General features: G+C 36.0%; 1 protein-coding gene across 1 annotated transcript in view; it reads right to left on the bottom strand.

Moving 5' to 3' along the window:
- The window catches only part of LOC125178610, a 30,863-nt gene extending 13,557 nt beyond the window's left edge, over positions 1-17,306 (bottom strand). The window contains exon 1 of the mRNA XM_047882810.1: positions 16,349-17,306. Within this exon, the coding sequence (XP_047738766.1) occupies positions 16,349-17,193 (845 nt within the window). The 5' untranslated portion in view covers positions 17,194-17,306. The remainder of the gene's footprint in view (positions 1-16,348) is intronic.
- Between the last annotated feature and the right edge of the window lie 845 nt (positions 17,307-18,151).

The following is an 18,151-nucleotide window of genomic DNA, read 5'->3' as shown; positions in this document are numbered from 1 at the left end:
CCGAATTACCGATGAGCATTCTTTCAAAACCGCGGACCAACGTTGATGTACAAATTTAATTTTCATTAACCTTGAATGCTTTATAAACTTTTCAGGAAAAATTTATCGTGCCGGGATAATAAGTGTTTCAATTCGCTAGTACTCAATGCGTTTGCTTCTACAATAATGAATGTTGCGTGTTAATCAATCTAGCAATTTCTGTAGACAAAAAAATCTTCATTTGTTCAATGACTCCAGTTTGTATTTTTCATGGCCTTTTCGTTTCAAATTTCAATCTTATTCTTTTGGGAATAAACCAGAAAATACGTAGGTGCATACTTTTCAAAAGAGGTAATCCTGTCCATGCGATAACAAGTCAGTACTAGATTACCAAGACGAGTCAGTCGCCTTAACAACGCCACATTTCTACAGATAAACCTCTTAAACATAAATATGTAGGTAGTATACCCTTCAATCATAAGCATACCTCGTGCCCAAATCTTCAATTCTGATTTACTCTTATATCCTGCCACAACAAAGATTCGATCCTTATTCTCCAGCATATTTAACTCTATAAAAATTAGCCGAGTCATCACATATGGCTTGACTATATACAGTACATATTAAATACTGACACATNGATTATTGTGGTACTGTTCACACCTGAGATCAAACGATTATTGCGGCGGTGTTCACACCTGAGATCAAACGATTATTGTGGTACTGTTCACACCTGAGATCAAGCGATTATTGTTGCAAATTCCATGTATTTATAATACATTGTGAAATAATTTATCTACACATGGAATTATTAAAGTGAATTAATGAGAATATTTTTTAGTCCTCTAAGGAGGCAATGCAATGAGAGGCTGGCCTCAATTTCCACCTTATATACCTTATATAGCTTTTTAGTCCTCTAAGGAGGCAATGCAATGAGAGGCTGGCCTCAATTTCCTCTCTCCGGGGGATCGGTAGAAAAGGAGTCCTGAACAACTGAACCCTTGTGGTGTAGAGTTGACCTGGTTATATGGACGTGCGATAACAATAATGAAATACTAATAAGTCCGCAGATGTATACTATGTAATAGATTAAAAGTAATAATATTAAAATAATGATAAGTCCCTGCATATAAGTACGTGCGGCAATAGTGAGAAACTAATAATAATTATCAGGATATAAGTACGTGTAAGATGTGAGTGGGAGTTCAATGCGCCAATGGAATCTGTTCATCGGAAGCGGAAACTGAATATTGCTGAATGATCTGATAAGAATTCATAACGAGAAAAGAATTCATGGTTTTCTGATAATTGTTTAAGGATTAAATTGTTGTTGCTGGTCACATGAGTAGTAAGACATCTTCTTACTTTATATTAACAAAATTATTCTATTTAATGCATGTCTCCGCGTACAGATTGATTAATTGAATTTAGATAACTTTTGTTGGCTACGGTAAAAAATTTTAATATCGATTTATTTTTTAGACTTCGGGGGTGAGAGATGTTCATGTCACAATGGTTAAAATGATTTGCAATCAATATTGAATATTGTATAAAATGTTTCAATTCAAGACGAAAAATACTTTAATATTCTTATTAATGATGTCTGAATCATTAATAATGAGAATGATGAGTTTTTGCAATGAGTGATGTCTGAGTCTGAATGATGTCTGAGTTTTTGCATTTCCAATCTGAATTCAAATTTAAAATTCATATTATAAAAAGCGCCGCCACTTTATTTTCATCTTTGAATTCATTACTAATGACCTCACGTAGGATATTCTCTGCTTTTTTATCAAGGATTGAAAATAATAAAAAGGAACCTATAAATAATTTATCATTAGGATTCCAAAGCTTAATTTTCATGCGGGTTAAACACTGAAGGTCATAACATAGGAGTCTTGAAATTATTGTCTGGCATCGGTAAACAAGATCCTGTAATTGAAGATTCCAGGACTACAAGGCGAAATAATGTCTTGAATTACGGGCTGCAGGATTTATCGTTTGGAGAATCACGATCTTAAATGTTTTTAATTCCGTTATGGGTCACGACACTAACAATAATTCTTTAGAAAATATTTCAATAATCTCCATTAAACACATTCATAGTTGCATGCTCAACCTGCTTAAAACATCTAAAAGTACCCATAATTACCATATATATGCACATTATACTCTACAATACAATGCAATAATTCCTTTCAAGCGCGCAGTACTGAACGTTACGAACAACAAACTATTTTCTTGAGCTTTTCAGAGTTGCGCTTACAAATTACGCTTGCTTCATTCCATGTCACGGTACTCTGTTCCGTGTAAACTCACATAGTATCCCAATAATTTATTCTCATTAATTCCCGGTATCTTGGAAAATTCACTCAAGGAATCTGAGAAAGTCACTTTAAAAAATTGCATGCTTACTTTACGCGAGTCGAACGATAGGTTAAAAAAAACACGAAGTGTAGTCTGTGAGTTGGAAGCGGCAAATAATTGTTAAAAGCGTAGCGTTGAAAATTTCTGCATATATGAGAGAGCTGAAGTGGTAAGTGGTTTTAGAGGAACATTTTACCACTAACATATGTATACTTATTTTAAAACTCACTCATTTTGAAGTCAAAACTTATGTTGACTTATGTTGGCACCTACATGGATAAGCATTATAATGCGCTCTATGTTTCTCCATGCACCGATCAATTTTTTAAAGCTCGCCTCATCGGTCTTGCTTCACGCTTGTACAGTAAATGCGCACGTTTCACTCCAGAACCCAACTAATACAATTTAATCATCCATTCGTTAAAATTTGCCAATTTAAAATATGTGCGTTCTGCGTTGAATATACTCAATTCTGCATCTGTTCTATATTCCAGTTAAATCGGTCGAAACGATGTATAAAATCCATTTAACACTATGCATAAAAATTAAAACTTCTATCGCTTCGAAACTATACTCATTTAATCATCCGTCTGTACAACGCAATGTCAATTAAATCATTTACCCGTCGGCGCAAGACCAATTCAAGCATGAATGTCTTCAAAACAGTTTTTCAAACATCCGTTACTGTATATATAACTTTTTCTAACTAACTGTAGAATATTCATCTCTTCATAGATGTTATTATCCGCATGCCATTATTTATAAACTGCATGTCCACCTATCTATTCATCCATTTAAAAAATGATCCAACCGTCTGTTCATCCATCGGCCCTTTGTCACCCCAAACTTCTAATGGCTACTTATTATCCAATCATCCACATATCCATACACTCATTCATCCTTGCACTCATTCATCCTTACGCCCTTTCATCCAAGCACCCGCTCTTCCATGCTCTCATTCATCCATGCATACATTAATTCATCCCTGCACCCAATCATCCATCAATCCTGGATTGATGCACCCGTTCATCCATCAGTCGGTAAGTGTTTTTCACTTTCACTGCTCTTCTACCGCACTCTTCCAGTGCTTCACAAAATATACATTCATCCCGTGAACAAAAATTTTAGTGTGGACTGAAGATAAATTTCGTCATTTTTACTCGAAAAAGGCCTTCAGTAAAAATCTTTAAAACAACAGTAGGAACTGCTGGAAAATTCTATTATATATTATAGGAACTGCAGTTCCTATAATATTATATAGGAACTGCTGGAAAAAGTCAGTTTAATCTCAATCCCAAATCGAGTTTCCAACACGTTTCAGTAACTCTCTTTCCATAGTTTAACGATTCAATCTTCCCTGCTATACAATTAAATAGTTAATGTCTACATTGCACATATATTGCTGTAATGGCTACGAGAAAGCATGAATTGACATTTATAGTAAAACCGTCTCACTCCGGTTAATAAATTGCTGAATCTCGACATGCGGTCAAAAATGTAGTGAGGCTCGAAAAGACTAAGAAGGAAGCGAAGTTTTGCTTCACTGATTCTTCACTTTCGCTGAACATCGGAAAATTCTTTTGAATTAAGCAGCGCCGCGGATTTGCACTGAAAATGCAGCAGCGGTGCACGCGATATTGAGCCTCTTGCTATGTACTACGTACGGGCCGTGCAAGACCGATATGTTTGTTCAGTACATTTCACTGAAGTCGCTCATCAAACAAGCTAATTAAAGGCGGAAAAATGAGAACAAAAATTTACATCTGAACTCCCTTCACTACAAATAAGAAAGGAAGGCTTGAGAATGTTAAGTAGAACTGAAATAGTCTCAGCCTTTTAACTTAGTGTATTGTATTGATTCGGTTTTTATATTTTGAGCTAGAGTTTATGTCTCATATAAATTTTCATGTATCATCCTGATATATTTATGCGGAAAATAAATTGCAAATCCAGAACAATTTTATGATTTTTATGATTCAATTTGTCATCGAATTTATGACTGAACTTTTGAAAAATTGAGATTTAAATTTGATTAATTCAAATTAGATTAATATTTAAATATTTTAACTCCTTTTCAGGAATCGTGTTTGCGAAATAATTGCCATCAATTTTCCAAAATATAAAATTCCTTACAAGGTCTGAGCAGCTTTTTACTAGTTTTTATACCCTCGCTAGGAGCACATCTTGATTTTGACTGCATAATTTAACTAATTTTACATAATTATTATTTTTGACCTTCATCCCGTAGCCATACGTGGTTTGCAATAAAATGCGTTACACATGTTTTTCACTTCTGTTGACACCATGTTTGATGGGGTCATGGAAATTCAGACCGCAACATTTACGCACTGACCTCGTCGGGCGAGATGCTCACGTACAGGTTTTTAACAAGCCCCTTAAGACGAGGTATTCCAAGCAGAGGTATTTAGCTGATAAACAACTGTTTAAAGAACACAATTTCAACTGTTATGTCAATGTCGTTGTTTTTACGACCAATGCTAGTCGTTAGAAGTGGACGACTAAATTTAGTTAACTTTAAACATTCTGCATAGGCATGTGGATTTAGATTTAATTTTAAACATTCTGCATAGACCTTTAAATCAAAACAGGAACTTTATCTGCAGTATTGTTATTCTGTGACGCAATATGAAATGATGGTCGTACAATAAAAAGTTGATAGAAATTTTAGCCGGGCTCTACATTCAGTAGTAAAATACAATCAAATCGAAAGGAAAAGAAGAGATTAAGGACAATTAAGCTTATCACTTTTTGAATGTCATGCATTGCATTCAATAGTAATATAATAGCATACATTCTTTCTTGCTAACTATAGTTATAGCCACCTTTTTATGTTTTGAAAATAAATGTTGAGTAACACTTGGCAAGAAACAATTTCATTACGAATAAAATCTCTTTTCACTCGATTTTTAACAAAGGTGAGCAACTAGAAAACTTAAGGTTATGGCCGAGCTGGGTCAATGGATATCATAGAGCTTCAACACAACGCCTCTGAACAGCACATGTTACTGCTTAGCAAATGAGAACTAAGGCGTGTCACTGATATGCATTAAGGATGTCTTGCAAGGGCTTGAGTTTGAACTACACAACACCGCAAGTTCAAGGCCAGACGTTAGTTCCTTTGTCAAGATTGAGGGCTAAAGCTCGTGTTTCCGACCTTTGAACTCATTTTTGTACGAGATTTCCTTCTCAAATATGACTGTTTATTGCCGTAATATAAATGGGAGGGGTAAATGAAGTGCGCGGTAATCTTGAGAGAATGTGGATGAAAGTTGAAGGCCCTGCAGACAGAGAATATGATAACCTTCCTTACCAGAAATCGTTTAGGAATTTCTCGATTTGTTACGGTCAATCTTTTTTCCTGTTTGCCCATGCTTTGGTGTTTGCGAAAGTTCTAAAATTTTATCTGCGGACATTTTAAACTAACAAACATGAAACCAACAATAAAACTATTAAATAGCAAGAAAAACTTTTCATGTAGAAAGAATTAGTCGCCAACAAAGACTTTTGTTTCCTATAAACTGAAAACCATCAACGCATTTTTGCATTTCGCCATTGCTCTGTCAGTTATTTGATTTCGTTATGCAACATTTCTCCGCGTAAGTCATGCGTGAGAAAGTTTTCAAATTCATTCGTTAATCCTGAAGAACTTTCTCTCTGTTGCCGAGCGTGACATGAGCTGGAAAAGCCGGTATTTAGTGGTTGCTTAGAACAATCAGTGCTAGCTAGCGTCTTGTGTTTGACTCTTCACTGAACTCCAGCATAATCGTTCAACACCAACATGAGCAACCGCCCTAAGCGGCCTCGCATGATAGCTTACACTACCTAATAATTCAGTCAGAAAGGGCTCAAATCAGAGAAATATTAATTTCCTAGTTATTTGCAATAGATCCTCTTATTGAACTGCTTTCTGATAAGCCAATGTTCTCTCTTCATTAGTAGATAAAGATGTTTACATATTTTTAGTAAAGTAAATACACCAGAACCAAAGTATTCAATAACTATAACACTAATATCACTATACTTTGACTATACTTGATCTAAATGGTGGAAGGCAGCTTTATTCACGATGTTGCAATCATTTCCTAGTACAATTGGTTTCAGAAATAATCGCAGAATCAGTACTAAAAAAAACTGTGTTGATCTTGATGTGTGAGAGACGACAATTCCAGCTGGTACAGTAACCGCCAATGTAATGATCCGTAGAAGTGATGGCACTAGGAATATTTTTTATTGCGCTTCTGCCGTATGGTTCGTGAATACAAAAGTTTTATAAAATGCATGAATATGAAAAATATGCGGAGTTCCGGAGACGTTCCGGAGGATGCGGGTGATGCGGAGCATGTCATGGCAGGTCACTGTGGAATACGAGCTCGCTAATAACCAGTGTCAATGACCGACTGCATGACCAACGAGAGACTATGACCAACTCATTGATCAACGAGAGACTATGACCAACTCATTGACCAGCTAGCGACTATGACCGACTGCATGACCAACATGGGACTATGTGAGCACCTCCATGATCAACTCCATGACCATTATCACCTCAGAAAATTAGATGCAACAAATGCTACATAACCATGACGATGACAAAAACAATATAATTTTTATGAATACAAAGAAACAGCATATTTTTGTATCAAAATTGAATTGAATGGATCAGCCTAGAATTGGGAAAGAATATTATAATGACTGCATTTGAATCAGACATAAGGATATAATTTAATATTGATTTTCTTTTGAAAGGTAATGAATCAAAAATATATATAAAGCATATTGGCCTGAAAGTTAAATCACAAGTAAATCCATTCTGTATAATGTATATATAGAAATGCCTTATCGACCTCCATGCGGCGGTAAAAGATCGATCATTGCGTTAAGTTAAGTAGGTCGTGTGAAAAACAAGCTTGTGTTAGAACTTGAGGATCTCAGCACACATCACCGGTAGCATCGTTTGCTCTCAATCGCTCCCACTCTGAAACTGGAGTGCTGATGCGTGGATTTGCAGCATCATTTGTCTCGGTTAATAACGTTTTCTCATCAAGAAAAACTGCCTTGTGATCTGCACTCTAGGATTATGGCTAATAACAAGTGTGCTATCCAGAGCGTGATACGCAGGCTTGTCATAGCCAATAAGACTCGCCGCAAGAATAGGCTCAAGATTACGCATGTCGAGAATTGATTAATAAATTCATGATTTTCTATCGCAATTCAATACATCATGATTTAAATCGACATCTTGAATAAATTACATCTGAAATAAAGTCGATCGTGTTTGTGATTTACTTATTTAGAAATAAATAAGAAATAAGAATAAGCCTTATTTAGAAATATTCTTATAAATGATACGTGACACACGAGTAGAATAGATTATATATGGTGGTAATAGGTATTCTTACTATTGCGGGAATGAGATCTCGTACAGGAATGTGCAAAACAGAAGTACACTTCGCTCAGTCATCGCATGCTATAGGGTCGGTCACTCGATCGAGCTCATTTTTTGCAGAATCTTCGGTCATTGTCGCAACGGTCGCGACATATTATCGTTAGAGCTTCATGAGCCGCAGTTTGTTGTCATGAATTATAGAGTACCATAAGCTTGGTATTCGCGCCGGACGATTGCGCGTTTAGATGGAAACAGGAAACGAGATTCATTCCATCGATCTATTTTGAATAGAATTTAAAAAATATATGATTATATCAAATACATTCCTACATACAGTATGTATCTATAATGCAATCATGCTATAAAAAACATATATGATTCATGTGAAACACAGAGCAGTTATCATATGTGTGAAAATAAAATGATTAAATAATCTTTTTCTGGCCTTAATTAGAAATATTAAAGTAATTAAAGTAATTAACTTTAAAATACTTCAGAACCGATGTCAACTATTTTCGTTTTTTGATTGCTCCACATACTCAAAGCTCCCTTAATTGATAGCCTAGTTAAATTCACATCCATGATTATGATTGTGTAAAAAATGAAGGGAATTTTTATTTTTATCATATACTTCGTATTTCAAAAAATCGCATCCATTTTCGTATTGAGGATGCGGTTGCTCATCCAAACTTTTTGTATATCGCCGACAGAGCGAAGGCTAAACCTCAGTCTAATAGTTCAGAGAAGCACTACATTAATGGTCGTAAATTCGTTAAGTGATCGTAAATCTCACGATGACCGTGAATTTGAGTTCCACTTTCACGATTGGCAAAAGCCATTATTTTTAACTGTGCATTGCGATAGGTTTATAGATGTACAGCGGTGTAGTTAGCAGCGAATCATTCTCTAACAGTGATGTGGGCTCTTAATTAAAGTATACGTCACGTAATCAATTACTAACATGACACAACGCTAAGAAAATCTCATACTTCGATGAATTCTCAGACGAGCAAACCTAACTTTAAATAAGATATTTTAAATATTTTAATTTAAATTTTTTAATTTTAAATAATAATTTTAATAATAAAAATTTTTTACATTTTTTAATTTTAAATAAGATATTTTAATCAAATTTTAATGTTTGATTAAAATATCTGTGGCTGTGTGAGATTGCTCTGCACAGTGGCCAGGTCAGAGAGCGCCTGGGAGCTAATAATCGCTCTGCACAGAGGCCAGGTCAGAGAACGCCTGGGAGCTAATAATCGCTTCGGCTCCCGCGGCTCCTCGAGTTGCATTGATCAGTGCGAGAGCGTCATGCATACTGCGGCAAATTGTGAAAGCCATTAAGACGAACTGATCGTTCGAGATAGAGAAAAAAAAAGACAGATTAAAAGGATGCAAATTCATGATTCTAATAGTCAAAAATAGAAGGCGTCTTATGTTGGTAATTGTGAAAGCCATTATTACACAAACTTACAAATTTTTTTGTTGGAAAAAAGAATGAAGAAACGAACTAGGAGTATGCAAATTCATGTTCCTTGTTGCTCAAAATAGTAGGTGTCTTATGCCAGAAAAAAAAATTGGTGAGAAATAATTTATGAACCTTTACAATAATAATCGAAGGCAGTCTCAAATAATATCATCGGTGCGATGATATCAAGACTCATCCATAATGAGTCTCTTGTCCTGTAACGCAATGCATGAAAGTTCCATTCGTCATCGATAAAAGATCCTGTCTCGATTGTGATCAACGTAACATCGATTGACAGCCACGAAACTAATCAGCAAAAATTACAATTTCCTCGACGAAGAGAAAGTGGCCTACCGCAAGTCACGCATATTAATAGCGTCAACTTCTAACTCATTATGCTACGGCATAAGACGCCATGACGGTTGTGAAGTCATAAACAAGCTGGTTTTCCCGTTATCGTGCATGGCCTGTCACTGTTGCCGTTCAGCTCAATGTATATCAACAATATGTTTGTCGCATTTACAATTAACAATCATTCAGCAGCGATGATCCCATATATGCCAGCTGCCTATGCCTGAAATCTACATTTGAGGATGTAAATGGCACTTTGTACGTTCTTCGGTGGCCATTGTTAGAATAATTAATTCTAATTATCATGAATTTAACGTGCGGTAAATAAATAGTCCGGCTCGAATAATATTACAGTGAGTTGACGCTTCGAAATCATTGCAGGAGCAGCCGATAGTTGAGGGTGGCAATTTGTTGAATTTTGATTTTTCAATAAACGATAACAATAGATTGAAGGCGTCGAATATTCGTTTTCTTTTGCTTAATTTTATGATATTAAAATACTGTGACAGATTTTTTGCTTCTGTGATAAAAGTAATTATAATTGACGGGGGAATTTTTCGTAATCGATCTTTGTTTGCCGAGATAACAATGAGCGCGTATTGTGATCGGGATTCTTAATGGAGGGACCTGCAGAGAAATATATTCTTCTGCCATGAGAAGGAGAGTACTTTACCAATTAAGAATTAATCCGAAAGTGAAACATACCCAGCCCCATGTTCAGACTATTAATTGTAAAAAATGTAGAAAACTGATGTAATAGCCAAATTATGTCCAACAATCTACAAGGTACTTTAACATTAATTATTATTATAAACGTTAATGACTACAAGTTATTCAAAGATTTCTTAAATAATAACCATTCATAACGATAACCGCCACCATGCTCGGCTTCGCATGAAAGTGAAGGGGTTCGCACGACGCTCTCGTGGTCAACCGCCATGACAACAAAAACACGTCGAAAACGTTGTTTTTCGGAGCAAAATTACGAAATGTTTCGTATTGCAACAACGTGTTTTGCAACCGACAACTAATCGAGTATATTCTATTGGGAAATCGGATTCATTTTAAATTTAATTACATAATTGCAGCTTATAATACTGTTTATGTTTTCATAAAATGAATATTCAATCGCTTTCCTTTCAACCGCGTTTCAACAATAATTATTAAATCTAGAAAACTACAGTTTTTCAACCTATAAATAACCTAACCTAACCAACGGCTATGGGCTTATTTAACTTAACTTATAAAGGAAGGACTCAAGTAATGCCATTATAGGATAATTATTTAGTTTAGATGATGTTATAAGATAATAATAATATTTAGTGCCGAGGCTGAAAAGGAGCAATCGCACGCCCAGGCTGCTCTGCACTGTAAGCGACCTTGCGCGGGATACTTTTTGTCAGCAAAATATTCTTTTAAACGAAGAAAACTTTCGATCGAAGGAGGACTGAAGAAAACGTGAGCACAGGGGGAAACGGACCTCAATGTAATCATCCTTCAATCAACGTAATCATACTTCTGGTACATTTATATGAATCTGACAGGAGAACGTACTGTCTGTTCAGTTGTATTATAGGATTAAAATTTTAGATGAATAGCTTACGAAGATATATTTCAGATCTTGAAAGATATATAAGAGAACAAGTGTGTAACTTGTACAGCAGGCGATCACCAAGTTACCAACCATGGTTCAACCATGATCACCAACGACCGTGAAGTCGTTACACTGTAACGAAAAGATCGTAAAACGCTAATCGAACGAAAACAAAGGCAACCGCCAAACAAAGGTCGATGACCAGCGATTGCGTGGAAACACAAGGAAAATTACGTGGATCACTAGGGTGATCAAGTCCCAAATGAACGAGAGCCATGATCTCGTTTCTCGTTTCTTTTTCCTTTCCCTGTCTTTTTCTTTTGCGTGTGTGATCATTATTTTGAGTTTTTGGTTTTTTTTTTTTTTTTTTGCTTGGAATCTTACATTCCCTTTTATTTCATTTGCCCATTCTTATTTTAATTTGTTTTAAGCAGTTCTTTTGGATTCCTTTGTTTTTTGCTTTTCAAATTATTAATTCGCTTCACATCAGCACGAATAAACTGTTACGAAATGGATAATGCACCAACACACAATTTGTCTACAAATGTTCATAAAACCTTCAATTTTTATATGAGAAAGCATACTCTGTAACGTTGCAAAATGAACCACCCACAAATGTTTTTACAAGCTCTTCGCGATGAACGGGTTCTATTTTAGTCGGGAGTGAGTTAAAGAATCGGCACTTTTGGAACCTCAATTAAATTTTGAACATAGTTAAGAGTTTCCGTACGATCAAAAGAGACTTCGCCGGCCCTACGGACGCGCGAAACGATTGCTCTCCGGGCTCACTGTGAGTTTACATGCACGCCGACTCGTCCGCTGGCTTGAACGTACATGAAATGTTTTATTTTAGTTTACCATCTCTTCTTTCAGTTCATTTAATTTCCGAATTTCATTTATTAATTGTTTTACGAATTGTATTTATATTATAAGTGGAAAAAATACTTACAAATCACGCAACATAATCGTGGTGTTATCAGTCGTTTAAATTGTAGGATATTTCTTCAGTGCTTGAGAAACTTAAGTAATAATTTCATGAATGGCTTCACTTCTCTGACTTCTTAGTGTCTTGCGGTTCGTTCGTCACGCCGGTGCAAGAACGCGCGAAACATTTAATGTTCTCATTCAGGAGCTTTACACGGCAATAACGTAACGATCTTTCTTATATAATGTAGTTACTATCAGTACGTGTCTGTTAACAAAAAAATCTCGTGTTTAAACGCTGAGCACATTGCAAAACGGTCGGCCTTGTAGATTTGACGAAGCAGAATAAACCTAGTTTCAGTAGCACATCATAAGTTATAATTGCTTTTTATTGAATTTATGAAATTCCATGTGAAAACTACCAAAATTTCTGCATTATATTGGTGAACACGAGTTACTTCAATTCCTTGAGAAAACTCTAGACGGGGGTAATCCGATTCTCGAATTTAATTTAAACATTTACATTACATTTGGTGATGATGAAGTCCCCTTTATAAAATCAAATTTTCTACAGAAGAGTTAACCTGCAATAAAAGCTGAATCCACTGCATTATAGCCAACAATTACTAAGTTATAGGCACTGAAGCTATACCACAGAAAAGCAAATTTGGAGCTCACGCTATGCACTTGTAGGCGGTGCACTTTGATGGTGCTTGTTTACTTTTGACATATTAAAATATTTACCTCAGATAACTCGTAATTAAAAAATTAGGATAACTGGCATTCCAAATCATTTGAAATTTAATAACTGTTTAAAAATCTACTGTTGTGCTTGAGGCTCGTCATCAATGAATCATAAATTTTTGCGTTCGACTTCTAATACGAGTGATTAATTAATTGAAATTGAAGTGACTTTTGAATTTGAAATAAAATCATTGAGACAAATAATATATAACTCAAAATTCACCATTTGCATTCATCGTATAAAGTGTCTAATAAAAAGTGCCCCAAAATGTCACATGAACTTCAGGGAACGTTTTTTCTCCAGATTCATGGCTGACATTGAGACCTAGAAACGAAACTTTCTTGGCCGAGCTTCCGTCAGCTCGGCCAAGAGATTATTTATGCTGCGACATGCGTAGCGACATAAGGTAGCACAAAAGTCAAGCATAATTAATTAGGGTTAAAGTTCAAGTATTTCGTAAATTTTTAATAAGTGAAGAAGTGTAAAGCTTTATACAGGCGTCACGAAAAAAAAAGTTAATTGCTTTTTAATCGATCATCTACGATTGATAAAAAAGAGAAGTAATCTCAGACGAGCAGTAATCTCAGAAGATAAGTAATCTCGGAAGATAAGTTACCTCAGACGAGCAGTAATCTCAGAAGAGAAGTTATCTCAGAAGATAAGTTATCTCAGAAGTGAAGTATAATCTTAGAAGAGAAGTAATCTTATAAGAGAAGTAATCTCAGAAGTGAAGTAATCTCAGACGAGCATTAATCTCAGAAGAGAAGTATAATCACAAGAATTACAAGTCACTGTCTTCAGTCTTTAAGCACAACAAATTATCTATTTAACTCGATCATATTTACGTCCACTGTGATATAGAAAGTATGTTTTTTGCCGATAATTTGTGTAACCGCGGAAACTCAGACATCGTCAACAAAAAAAAAATTTCGTCTCTAATTGGTAGTGTAAAAAATCACGCCAAAACTGACGCCAAAAATTACCTCGATTTTTTAATTTCTTTTTGGTCGGCCTGTAAAGTTATTACCTTTTAATATATGTAGATATTTCGAGCAAGACTGTCAGATTGTTATTGCGGTAGAATTATTTCCTTTCTTTCCGTAGTCATAGGTACATCAGTAGATGTTTTTTAGAGAAAAAATCAGGTCCAAAATAAATGAGGCTAAATTTGCATTTTGTTCACTCGTTTTTTGGTGCCGTGAAGCGACTTTTTTTGAAATATCACGTTGCTCATCCAGAAGCTTTTTGTGAGCGTCTTTAAACGAATCTGAAGTTTAACGGTATAGTATCATGATGGCCTCAAATAGTACCATGAAACTTATGAGCTTTTGGCCAGGCTTTTAGCTTAGGAAATAATGTATGCGTGTTCCTTTATTTATAGGCTTTGATTTATCGACTAACGAATTACTGTCATTTAATTACGACTTATTTCCTGTACGTAACTTCTTTTAAATAAGGTTCATTTAATGCAACTTATTTTTTTCTCTAAAGGTGAAGAGAGTCCTGTATATGTGACTGAATTATAAAATTTATATAGGTCTAAAAAAATTATTTTGTCAGTAAAAGGTCATTGTGAGTGACCATGGGTGGCACGGATGTGAGATTCACGCTCATTTAGGACGAGGAAGCCAATTAGAAGAAATTCATTGAATTTATTCAAAACATTTGCCTCAAATGTCATCACAAGACAATGCAAAACATTTTAAGATGCAAGATTGTCTATTAATCCACGAATTTCCTTTTAAAATATTTTCTATAGTGTCGGCTGCTTTGCTGAACATCGATTTTCTTAGATAGTTTTCCTATAAATAGTCACGGATTTAATAGGGAGGTAGTCTTGTCTTTAAAAAGTTATTCCAGAGTTCGATAGATTTATTGACATCTTACTTTGAAAATTAAAGGTAACCCATTTTTCAGTCGGTAAAGTTCTTCCGAAGATTACGAACGATGATTCGAATGAGGGTCTAAATTTTGATAAAAAATATCAAAAAAATAATCACCTTCAACAACGAGTTCTAAAAATCATCTCCGCATCCCGGAATGTCTTCTCAATAAAATATTCCACGTAATCGCGATATTATTTGATTCTTTTGATTACGAATTTGGCAAGCAAACACCATGGAATGTAAAATGAGGACTCGCTATAATTACGTCGCTGTTGATATAAGATTGAGATTAAGTATATAAAATTGATTTATCTCAATGGCCGCCCAACGGACTCGCACGTATCTAGAATTATTCCACAAACAGAATATTAAAGAAATTTTATGATATCATGTATGTCAGCTAGAATAAATAATGAAAGAGTTTTTATGTATAATTTAACCATTAGAGCCTCTGTATAATCCAAGTTCATCAGTTTTAACGTCAAGATACGGAAGCCTGTAAGTGGTCTGAAACATGTAGGTTAAATTAACAAAAAATATTAGCATACCCACACCTTGAAATGTTCTCTTGTGTCTGGATAAGGCGAAAGAGAAGTTAGCTTTATGACCTAATACGTATAGAGCAACAGGTTATCAGCGTTACTTAAACATATGCTTGTCGCCACATGAAAATCAAAATAGCGAGGAAAACAACTGGTCTAAAAAGTGCCTCCTGACATTTACGGTGCCTCCTGCAACGCCCTTGCGATCAGTTTCTTCATTCGCCCTTCTTTGGTGATGCTCTTATTTTCGCCTTATTTTGTTTCAATCCTGTTACTTCCTGCTTGCTTAAGTATTCAACAATCATGAGACATTACACAGTTTGTGTGGCAACACTTGTCCCTCTTTGAAAAAAACATGTAAATGCTACTTGCTTGAGCCTGATCCAAATACATTGAGTTTAAAGTAAGCTGAGGTAATAGAATATTACACATATTTAATGGGAATAAGTGCCCTTAGTTAATATTTATTGTCTTTGGTGAAATTAATTTAATTATTTCGGGTTCAAGAAACCATTCAGTGCCTCAAATTATGCTCAACAGAAAGCCGTGAATCATTTTGTAAGTTTTGGTAAATAGACTTTTACCAGTTTTTTACCGGTTTTACCGGTTTTAGTGACCCTTCCCCAAATTTAAGAAAAAGAGCTAATTTGATCTGATCATGCCTGTATAATCGCAAATCAAAGAACCGTCGAATTGACCTTTGCTGTGACGTAAAAAAAATTGGTTCTGACATCACACTGGAACAAAGCTAGCCACCCGGTGAACCAACTTCTCGTGCTTATTAGGAGGTCAAAATGACATAAAAAAACATAACTGACTTCGCCTCTCTCTGCTGCAAGTTCGATGCCCTAGTTACCAGTTCAGCTGAGTGACCTGCAGGCTGGGTACTAGTGACCTATACTAATACAACAAACTAATATGAAAGCTGTGTGAAAAATACGCATGGATCGACGATCAAACTAACATAAAACTTACTATTTAAAAAACATTTATAATAATTGCACAGTTTTCGCTTCAATCATGAACATTCTGAAATTAATTTTGAATTCCCTTCATTCAATGAGAACCGTCATAGTACTTACGTTTCAGCATCCAGTTTGGTGTGTTGCTTTTCATGGACCGACGTTCCTTCAAGTAGTTCACTTCTTCCACGCATCACAATATCTCTGAAATACCTCTCGTTTTTAGATTCCTTGTTTAACAGTTTTTTCCATTTATTACTTTTATCTTTAAGTTCTTTTCCTCGTACCAACAGCGTGGCTCGGAATTTATTGAGAAAACTGTTTTTGTTGACCCCGTTAAGCCCGACTACAACATTATTTTCATTTAAATCGATCAGGGACGATTGCACGTACTGGTCCCTAGTGTCGAGTTTTTGCGCTTCAAGTTCCGTGTCCTCAAACTGCTGGTCTACGTGACGCTGAAGCTTCGTTGTCAAGTACGTCGCGAAGTCGTCCCGGTTGAAGTTCTTAAGAGGAGTGTCCACTCGGTCGTTAGAAGTTATTGTCATCTTGCCATCACTCATGTCCCTATTTCCTCCATTGTCGGTCACTTCTGCATCAGTTTCTTTCGGAACATTGGTCGACTTTGAATCTTTTTCTACGGCCTGATTCAACTTTTGTGATGCTCCATTCGTTTCGACTCCAAAAGACGTTATTTTTTCCGTTACCTTGTCTTCCACATCTGAGTCATCGCAGGCACTGCAATCATCTTCGCAATCACGTGAACAACGATCACAGCTTTCATCACAACACTCATCTGTTCCTTGAAAATTTGAAACCTTATTCCTATTCTTCTTTTCAGTAACTTCCAAAGAATCTAAGCTATTTTCGTTTGCCACTAGAACAAGGTTATCGTCAAAACGTTTTCGACGTCTGCACAACAGACAAGTCGTGCAGAACGAAGCACAACAACAACGTCGCGGCATTATGGATGACGTCTAATAATCCCAGTTATATCCACAGTCATGAAATAGTTATTCTAATGCGATGAGAGAAACTGTAAAACAATTTGCTGTTTTACCAACTAAGATATCTCTGAAAACACAGGAATCAGATATTACGAATATGATGTAATATAATACATATGTAATATAATACATACTTTTAAAACTACTCAGCATAGAAATACTAAAAAATACTACTACATTTGGCCCGTCGCCGATTCGTAACATCGCAGAACACTCACAGCTTGTTGCGGTCTCGAACACGCAACTCACTGCTCCAATTCTGATGAGCTTGACCGCCCGGCCTCCTCGCCGATTCTGACCAGAAACTGGCGCACGTACAGAGCTAGGATCGAACCAGCACTTCTCGGCTCCAATCCTGGTACTCTAAACTATAACCACTGGGTCAACATCCCACGAATAAAATCCCGAATGAAATAACAACTTATACGCAAAATCCCATAGGTCCCAACTCTGATATTGAAAATTCGAACGTGCCATAATCCACTTGAAAGAAAAAAATCGGACTCAGCTAGTGAACTAGGGAGGGCAATTCGATTCAAACGGAAATTTGGACTGAATTTAAATTTAATACAAATGGGGCAATTCAATCCAAGGCTGAAAAGGATAAGGTAGTGCAGTCCGGCTCAAAGGAAAAGTGCAGCACTAGTCCAGCTGAAAGTGAGAGTGGACTAGTCCTGCCGAAAGTGAGAGTAAACTGTTCCAGCTGAATGTGTGAGTGCACTAGTTCAGCTGAAAGTGATAGTACACTAGTCCAGCTGAAAGTGATAGTACACTAGTCCAGCTGAAAGTGAGAGTATCAGTGGCACAGCATTGCCTCACCGGGCGCTGGTGTCGCGATAGCAGCGCTTGCAACAGCCGTAATGAAAGCCTTTAATTCATCCCATGCAATTCCTCCATACTACAGAATAATAATTCG

This window comes from Hyalella azteca, unplaced genomic scaffold, assembly GCF_000764305.2.
Source record: "Hyalella azteca isolate HAZT.00-mixed unplaced genomic scaffold, Hazt_2.0.2 contig11402, whole genome shotgun sequence".
NCBI lineage: Eukaryota > Metazoa > Arthropoda > Malacostraca > Amphipoda > Hyalellidae > Hyalella > Hyalella azteca.
The sequence above is the reverse complement of the archived record's forward strand: the minus strand, read 5'-3'. Positions and strand labels throughout refer to the sequence as shown.